This window comes from Mandrillus leucophaeus, unplaced genomic scaffold, assembly GCF_000951045.1.
Source record: "Mandrillus leucophaeus isolate KB7577 unplaced genomic scaffold, Mleu.le_1.0 Scaffold307, whole genome shotgun sequence".
In the NCBI taxonomy this organism is placed as follows: domain Eukaryota; kingdom Metazoa; phylum Chordata; class Mammalia; order Primates; family Cercopithecidae; genus Mandrillus; species Mandrillus leucophaeus.
In genome coordinates this window covers 3,022,997-3,032,908 of record NW_012103221.1, presented here as the reverse complement: position 1 = coordinate 3,032,908, position 9,912 = coordinate 3,022,997, and the positions used below count along the sequence as shown (strand labels likewise).

General features: G+C 34.9%; 1 protein-coding gene across 1 annotated transcript in view; it reads right to left on the bottom strand.

Moving 5' to 3' along the window:
- Positions 1-9,912, bottom strand: part of USP34 (ubiquitin specific peptidase 34) — a 247,464-nt gene that overhangs the window by 92,935 nt on the left and 144,617 nt on the right. The window contains 4 exon segments of the mRNA XM_011987324.1: positions 6,761-6,881; positions 6,980-7,035; positions 8,740-8,844; positions 9,585-9,737. Of these exon segments, the coding sequence (XP_011842714.1) occupies positions 6,761-6,881; positions 6,980-7,035; positions 8,740-8,844; positions 9,585-9,737 (435 nt within the window).

Genomic DNA, 9,912 nt, shown 5'->3' with positions numbered 1-9,912 from the left:
GGAAGGAAGGAACGAAAGGAAGGAAGGAAGGAAAGAAGAAAGAAAAAAAGAAAAAGAGAAAAAACATTAGCTGGGAGTGGTGACAAACGCTTGTAATCCCAGCTACTCGGGAGGCTGAGGCAGGAGAATCGCTTAAACCTGGGAGGCAGAGGTTGCAGTGGACAGAGATCACACCACTGCATTCCAACCTGGGCAAAGCTGTATCTTCTTCAAAGCCTTTCCTAATCATGTCAATGCAATCTGATCTTCTAAATCTCTGATGATATCTCTTTTTAATAACTATTATTTATTTCCATGAAGTATAAATATCATGAGCAGCCATAATTTGTAAGGATACATGCAAATTTTGCATAAGACAAATGTAGTTTGACTGTCAGTTCTAAGAATCAGGTCTGAGTTGCAATCATCCATTTGCTCAACATAGTTTTTAGACACTACGCAAGGCATTAGAGATAAGAATGATACTCATACTTTAAAAGGAAAAGAAAGGAAGAATGGAAAAGGAGGAAAAAGAAGAAAAAGGAAGGAAGGAGGAGAAAAAAAGGGAAAATAAAGATTAGCACCACTGGAAAGGTAAAAGAAAGAAGAAAGAGGAGAAAGGAGGGGAAAAAGGGGGAGGAGGAGGAAGCAGTAGTAGTGATAGTGGTAGTGTTGCTGATGACAGATTATCATACAGCTGTAAAGTGTAAAATATTTATCATAAGGCTCTTTATAAAGTTTACCAAATCCTTCAGGAAAGTAAATTCTAGAAATAATTTTTTAAAATACTTAAGGAAAAAAGTAAAAATCATTAAAGTAAGAGAGATTTTAAATACCTTGGAGTTAAGGCATGTTTTCCTTATACTACAACAAAACCAAATATCCACTCGGATATCTAACTGACATTTCATATTTAACATTTCCAAAGCAGAACTCTTGATTTTACCGGCTATTATCCTCTCCCATTTCTGAGTTTTCCTTTTCTTAATAATTGGCATTATCATTCCCTTGGCTTCTCAGGCTTAAAATTTAGGAGTCATTCTTTATTAACTTTTCTCAAACCCAACAAATCTATCCAAATCTGTGACCTGTGAGCTCTACCTTCAATAAATATTCCAAGTCAAAGCACTTTTCACCACTGTCCCTCTGTGGAATCACTGAAAAACTTCCTAACTGGATCCCTTGACTCATACATTTGCCCTTTGAGTTTGCTCATAGATGAATTTTCCAACTGGAGTACGAGTAAACCCTTTAAAATGTTAATTCAGATTACATCTCTCCTGTATGAAAGCTTCTAAAGTTTTCCCTTAACACTGAAACCAAGGGGAAATTATAATCTGACTACATGTACATGAAGACCTTCTCAATAAAGAATGCTAAAAACAACTAACTTGACATTATTCTGAATGTTTGAGAAAAAAACATTGGTGAAGAAATGGAAAGAGTTAAACTTGTAAAAGAGGAAGTAATAGAATTACTTGCAGATGATTGTGACATGAGTCTGCTTGGGGAAAATAATAGAAACACAAGAATTACTTGCACATAATAAACCAAAAACAAATGAATAACCAAAGACAACACTAACAGCTAAAGATAACTGAAAACAGTCTACCAACAATAAGTCAAATTCAGATAGCCTGCAACAAATGCATACACAAATTCTTACTATACATAAATGACAAGTTAAAAAACATAAGCAATGATTCCGTATCAATGTATCAACAAAAAGGACAAAACTCCTAGGAATAAACTTACTAAGAAACACTTAAAACCTGAATTTTGTAGGAAAAAAATCTTTAAAATAAAAAACAAAATGATTGGTTTTGTATAAATACAACAAATCCTACTCTTCTATAGGCAAATTCAGTATCATAAAGTTAATTATGCATCAATCTGGAAATATAATACAATCTCAACGAAAAAAGTAACACAATTTTATTTTTTAAAAGAACTAGATGAACTGATTCTAAAGTTTATGTGGAAAAACAAACAGCCAGGAAAATGCTGAAAAGAAATAATAATGAAAATGGACTACCTCGGTCAGGCGTAGTGGCTCACGCTTGTAATCCCAGCACTTTGGGAGGCTGAGGCAGGCAGATCACCTGAGGTCAGGAGTTTAAGACCAGCTTGACCAACATGGTGAAACCCTTCTCTATCAAAGATACAAAAGTTAGTTGGGCGTGGTGGCAGGGTGCCTGTAGTCCCAGCTACTCAGGAGGCTGAGGCAGGAGAATCACTTGAACCTGGGAGGCAGAGATTACAGTGAGCCACTGCATCACTGCACTCCAGCCTGGGTGACAGAGTGAGACACTGTCTCAAAAAACAAACAAAGGGACCATCTCTACAGGGTATTAACTTTAAATCTACATAATTAAAATATGATATTGGTGAATGAACAAACACATTAATAAGACGAAACAGAAAGTCCAGAAATACATATGGCAGTTTACTTGATAAAGGAAGCATTTGTAATCATTAGATAAAAAAATAAATCAGTTAGTTATTAGGATAACTGGGTATGTATCTGAAAAAAAAGTTATCCATTTCATTCCTTTCACCTAAAAAATTTCCTGATAGAAAAACTTAAATGTAAAATATTAAGTTATGAAAGCATGAAAAAACAGGGAGTTTTTAAAGTGTAACACATCTAGTAGCTGTAAAAGATCACTACACCTGACTACATGAAAAAAAAACTCTGCTTAGAAAATAAGCAGGCCAGGTGAGGCAGTTCACACCTGCAATGCCAGCACTTTGGGAGGCCAAGGCAGGCAGGTCACCTGAGGTCAGGAGTTCAAGACCAGACCGGCCAAAATGGTGAAATCCAGTCTCCACTAAAAATATAAAAGCTAGCCAGCCATGGTGGTGCACGCCTGTAATCCCAGCTAGTAGGGAGGCTGAAGCAGGAGAATTGCTTGAACCTGGGAGGTGAAGGTTGAGGTGAGCTGAGATCATGCCACTGCATTCCAGCCTAGGTGATAGAGCAAGACTCTGTCTCAAATAAATAAATAAATAAGAAACAAGCATAACAAAAACCATGAAGTCAAGACAGAAAACAAAAATACTGCGATTCACATTACAATGAGATACTTTCCTTAATATAAAATATTCTACAAATTAGTTAAGGACCATAACATACATAATAGGGATAAAGAAAAAAGTATCTGAGTAGTCAGAGAAAAGATAACACAAATGGCTTTCAAACACATGAAGGGAAGTCGGCCTAACTAATAAAAGTAATAGAAAATAAAACCAAGAGAATTTCTTCGCTTCTATCAGACTGGTAGAAATTATCTAAATGTATAGTATGTTGGTAGATGTGTTGGAAAATTGCAACTTAATCTTGGGTTGTAGGTACAATCATAAATTGGCTCAGCCTCCATAGACAGTTAACTTGGTTTTGGTTTTTAACATAACCAAAACTATAAATGTATACTCCATGAACTAGCAGTTCTAACTTTTAGAATGTCTTCCTCCATTTCCTAAATCTATGTGTTAAATGAATAAAGATCTCTGTAATATCACTAGAAATAGTTTAAGACAAAGCTGATCATTAGGAAGCTAGTTAAATATATTACATATATGCCACATATATGCAGATAAAACAACATTTTGGGCCAGGCATGGTGGCTCATGCCTATAATCCTGGCACGTTAGGAGGCCGAGGCAGAAGGACTGCTTGAGCCCAGGAGTTTGAGGCCAGCCAGGGAAACATGGCAAAATCCCGTCTCTACAAAAGATTTTTAAAAATTAGCTGGGTATGGTGGTGTCTGCCTGTAGTCCCACCTGCTCGGGAGGCTGAGGTGGGAGGACTGCTTGAGCCTGGGAGGTGGAGGCTGCAGTGAGCTGAGATCATGCCACTGCAGTCCAGCCTGGGTGACAGGGCCAGACCCTTGTCTCAAAGATAATAACAATAATAACACTATTATTTTGAAGTTACTTTTACAAAATGAATAGCCAAGTATGGCGGTGTGCATTGGTTCACATCAGTAATCCCAACAGTTGGGAGGCCAAGACAGGAGGATCACTTAGGGGCAGGAGTTTGAGAACAGCCTGGGCAACACAGTAAAACCCCATCTCTACAAAAATAAATAAATAAATTAGCTGGGCATGGTGGCATATGCCTATAGTCCTAGCTACCTGGGAGGTTGGGGCAGGTGAATCACTTGACCCAGTAGTTCAAGGCTGCAATAAGCTATGATTGTGCCACTGCACTCCAGCTTCAACACAGAGACCCTGTCCTCCCCTCCACCTTTTTTTCTTTTTTGAAAAAAATGAACTGTTATATACTGAATTTGAAAATCCGTAAGACAGCTCAAAAACAGCAAAGTATAGAACAGTGTGTTTAATATGTTATCACGTGTAGACAGTATTGCATAATGGTTAAAAGCTTAGCCAAGTGAAGAGTAAGTGACTCAGTCACGTACAACTCGCTTAACCTGTCTATGCCTCAGCTGCATCATCTGTCAAAATTGGGTCTAATAATATCCACCTTTTAAAGCCTCAAAAATTTGTCCTAGGATAACAACTTGTATAAATCAATGAACAGAAGACAAGTAAAAATATAATAAAGAGAAATAAGACTTTGGAAAAAATATATTCAGCAAATACGACAGAAAGGGTTGACATATTCAAAATAAATAACTTTTACAAATAAATGAGAAACCATATAGCAACTGAACAAATAAATATCAAGTACAAAAATAAATGGAAAGAAACTCACTCACCAATTAACAAAGAAATAAAACTAAAGCAACATCAAAGTTGGCAAAGATCTCAGTGACATAAGAATCTGCAGATGCTTGATAAAGGCATTCTCATACAGTTTGGCTACAAGTGTAAACTTATGTATCCTTTTGTATCCTGATATAAACTATGGATTAAAATCAACCTATTTTACTTTAAAGAGTTCATGAGTAAATAATGGGACAAGTATGCAAAGATGCTGCCTTTACAGTTTTTTCTATAACATCATAAATTCAAAGATTTAAATTATTGCCTCTTAGTCAATTTTAAAAACTGCATTCTTTTTTAATGTACTCATTTTTTAGTGAAAACCGATCACAGAATACTATTTATAAACTGTAAAATTTCTATAAATATGAATTTTATACATGTATATTTACTGTATCCATGAAAAGTCCTGGAAGGCCATCACCACAGCATCAGAGGAAATCAAACCAAATGGGAATATTCTTTTTTTATACTATCTAAAATTACTTTTTCTTAACAATGACTTTTGCTTTACAACGTTATCAGAAAAACCAATTAATATATTTATATTTGGGGATAAAAGTTATACACTAATTTATATATAAGAGAAGACTTCAACCAACAAGGCTGTAAATCAACCAAATCATTTCCAGTGAGTGTAATGGAAAAGGCAAAATCCCTGTAAGAAATAGCACAAGAAGTTTTGTGCATTAGGGGAAGTAGCAAAGATTTCAAACAGATAAGACTGTAATCTTAAGTTGCTCTCAAGAATCCTTTAGTCTATGCCTATGAGGACAATCTTCTATCCCTTTGGTTGCTGTTTCCTAACACATTCAGTAACTTTAAGATAACAGCTCTCCAGACCATAACAAATTCCTTCAATGACCAGGACAAATGTACCAATGGTAAGATAAGATAAACTACTTAATCAAGAGACAATCAAAATGAGACATTTGTTGGTACAGAGGCATGAAGTGTTTCCAATATTCAGAGATAGATTTTATGTCACATAGGTCTTTAAAATATGAAACAAGTACCCAAAAATGACTACTGATTAATTCCACTGTATTAGGATATGATTCACAGTTTAGGACAGTAATTCAAAATATACAATTCTATAGAAAGCACACTAATAAAATATAGGTTATCTTTTTTTTTTTTTTTTTTTTGAGACAGGGTCTCCTTCTGTCACCTAGGCTACAGTGCAGTGGTGTAATCACGGCTCACTGAAGCCTCGACCTCTTGGGCTCAAGCAATCCTCCCACCCCAGCCTCTTGAGTAGCTGAGACTACAGGTGTGCGCCACCGCACCTAGCAAAATTTTTGTATTTTCTGTAGGGATGAGGTTTCACCATGTTGCCTTGGCTGGTCTCGGAACTCCTGATTTCAAGCAATCCACCTACCTCAGCCACCCAAAGTGCTAGGATTATAGGCATGAGTCACCATGCCCATCCTTAGGTTACCTTTCTATATACAGTCAATCACAGGAATTAACATCGGATTTTGCATTCTAAAAACAAGCCCATGTTTTATATTTCCAGAATTCAATTTATTTAAAATTTGCTTTTCTTGCCAGTAATTAAGTTCTAGCAATTTTTATGTCTATATGTTTAAAATTTTTAACATATCCATATACAATGTGATATAGTTTGGCCATGTCTCCACTCAAATCTCATCTTGAATTATATCACCTGTAACTCCTATTGTTGTGGGAGGGACCTGGTGGGAGATGACTGAATCATGATGGCAGTTTCCCCCATATTGTGGTAAGTGAATAAGTCTCAAGAGATATGATGGGTTTATAAGGAGAAATCTCTTTCACTTGGTTCTCATTCTTTTTTTGCCTGTCCTCATCCACATAAGATGCGACTTGCTCCGACTTGCCTACCGGCATGATTGTGAGGCCTCCCCAGCCACGTGGAACTCTGAGTCGAATTAAACCCTTTTCTTCTGTAAACTGCCCAGTCTGGGGTATGTCTTTATCAGCAGCGTAAAAAACAGACTAATACACAATGTAACAACAAAAGGTTTCAATCACATTTCATAGAAACATTGAATACCTTAATACTTACCTGTCCTTCCCTTGAAAATTTAAAGGGTGGTTTGTGTTTAATTACACTTGTTGCAAGCCTTAGGAGTCCTGTAAGCCCATCATCTTCTACATTACCATCCTGATGATCAAGGATCTCCCTACTACAAAAAAGAAAAAAAATACACACAAACAAGATAGTTCACATAATTATGTCTTCTTTTCTTAACAATATGAATTTCAATTTCACATCAAATTTTACCTTCTAATACAGTCAGCCAAATGTCTTGCCAAGGCATCTAAGTCGAGGAGCGTTGTCTTAATACAAAAAGAAAATAAAAATTCAAATATAAATTTTTATGTTTTACCAAACATAAATTAAAACAGAATCATTTCCTTACAGGCAACAATAATTAGGTCTCCCAAATTCAATTAAGTTATAAACATAATACACCTAACTCTTCACTTATATATTATGTCAATCAAATTAGTCTTAAACACATCACTAATCATTCTACAAAAAAGAATCAATGGAATGTTGATAATAAATTAAGAAAGTCACAGTAATCTATTGAGAAGACACTAAAGTTTTTTTTTAATGACTTTATTGAGATGTAATTCACATACAATTCACCAAGGTTTGTTTTTAACACCACCCTTAAATTAGACTTTTAACAATATATTAAATTCTACAGTTCATTCCAAAAAAAACTTTACTTCTCATTATAACTGAGCAACAATATTAAAACAGACTTCACAAAATGTAACTTGAGTCCCCTCAAAGAAACCCAAATCTCTGAAAAGGAAAATTACTTTACAAGCAAGCAAGATCAGATTCCTATTTTAGCTTAAAGGGGAAAGCCCAGGTTTTTTTTTCTTTTTTTCTTTTTTAAAGTACAATGTTTATTTGGCATCAATATTTTAATTAACAATAAGTATATTAAAACTTGCTCAATACTAAGTTTTGTATTTCTCAAATGAAAAGATTTTAAGAATTCAGATGTTAACTAAAAAGCAAAAAGTATAAACACCATAGAACTTTTAAAGTGAATACATTGAACTTTCATTTACATACATTTAAAAGTTTAAGAAAAACGTGTCCTAAATATTTCAAAGGATCTTCTTTATGTGTTTCTCATTTTCTTCTGAACTGACAACTTAGACACATTTTAATTTAGTAAATTTATGTACACTGGAAAAAACGCAAGTGTTTATGTGGCAAGATTTGCTTTGAAATTTACTTTTTTTTTTTTTTTTGAGACGGAGTTTCACTCTGTCGCCAGGCTAGAGTGCAGTAGCGTGATCTCAGCTCACTGATTGCAACCTCCCCGCCTGCCGGGTTCAAGCGATTCTGCCTCAGCCCTTCTGAGTAGCTGGAACTACAGGTGTCTGTGACCATGCCTGGCTAATTTTTGTATTTTTAGTAGAGATGGAGTTTCACCATGTTGGCCAGGATGGTCTCCATCTTTTGACCTCGTGATCCACCCACCTCGGCCTCCCAAAGTGCTGGGATTACAGGCATGAGCCACTGCACTGGGCTTGAAATTTACTTGTTTTAAACATTACTTTGTTTGAATGGAAATGTCATTTTAGTCTAAGAAAATTAGATCTGCAAAAAGTGACTGTTTCTTTAAAGTAACTTCTATTTGAACTGCAATTTTATTTTACATATTTGGTACTCCAAACTACATGCTATTATAGAAAGCTGTATTTTTAAATTTAAAATATACATTTCCCTTTCCAAATAAGATGTTACATCCACATATCTTATTGAGAAGAGACAGGAAATTAAGGATAGATACCAGATGAAGACGTTTCAACTAAGGTCAGAGTAAAAACACTAAAGGAATTAGAATAAGGTGGAAAAGCACAAATATAATAGAAATATGACACTACCAACAAGTTATAGATTAATAAAGTACACTTAATAAGAACCGATAAAGTCATGAACATGTATGTCATAATTTGTATCTATTAACAAGAATAGAATATATAGAATAGTATATAATTTTCTGAACATACCTGACTAGCGTCCTTTATATGTATGTTGTCAACTAATTTGCATAACAACCAAAAATACTCTTTACATCCTGGTTTTAACATTGGTTCTTCCTCATAATCATCTATCTATTAAAAAAATTTTATACTGTGTGAAAACATTTTAAAAATAAAATTATAATACATTTAAGAAACTAGAGGCTTTATGAAATAAATTCCTGTATCAACTAAACAGTATTCAAAATCTTTTTAAAAATGGAGAGTACACACTTAGTTTCTATAAAATCAGAATAACCAGGCACAAAAATGACTAACGTAAGAACTTTCAAGAAAATATTAGTCTCAAATTACTAACATTTGAAAAACATATGAATAAGGAGGAAAATAATGTAAATCCAAAAACACATTGAATTTCTGGGATTAGTAAAAAGTGGGCTCTAAATTTATTATGTAGTAGAAGCCTTTTACAAGACTAGTATATGCACTAAGGTAGGAAATAAAATTTAAAATTCCGAATATCATAAAGATAAAAAAACTGACTTACTAGAGAAGAGAGCTCCATTTATGATTTTTTTATCAGTCAACTTATTAACACAAGGCCCAGAACCAAGTGAGAATAAATGCCATATCTAAAATAGAGTATCCACGAGAAAGACCACAGAGCTGAAATTAGTCTCTTCCTAGTAGTAACATGGACATAATGTGTCACAATGCTGTCACCTTAAGAAGTATATAACTACTATCCTCTTGGTAAAAAATCACATACAGTAGTCAAATGATCAAAATTTTAAGGTTATATTACAATGGTAAACTTGAGGCAAAGGAAATTTCAAAAATAGAAACTGCTTCTAAACACAGTAAAATCTTACCCTAATAGGTTTGAGTGCTTGAGCATCAGGAAGAAATTTCAATAATGTTGAGGCAGCCAAGAGCAGAAAAGAACGATTGATTGAGTCTCCTCCATCCAGCCCTGACAGGGATAACTTATAAAGACCATTGCATGATTCATGACGAACTGCAGTCTAGATGAAAAAGAAAGTTCCAAAGACAGTCTGAGTTAGTATTAGAAAGTTAATAATATGGGCCAGGTGCGGTGGTTCAAGCCTGTAACCCCAGCACTTTGGGAGGCCGAGATGGGCGGATCACGAGGTCAGGAGATCAAGACCATCCTGGCTAACCTGGTGAAACCCCGTCTCT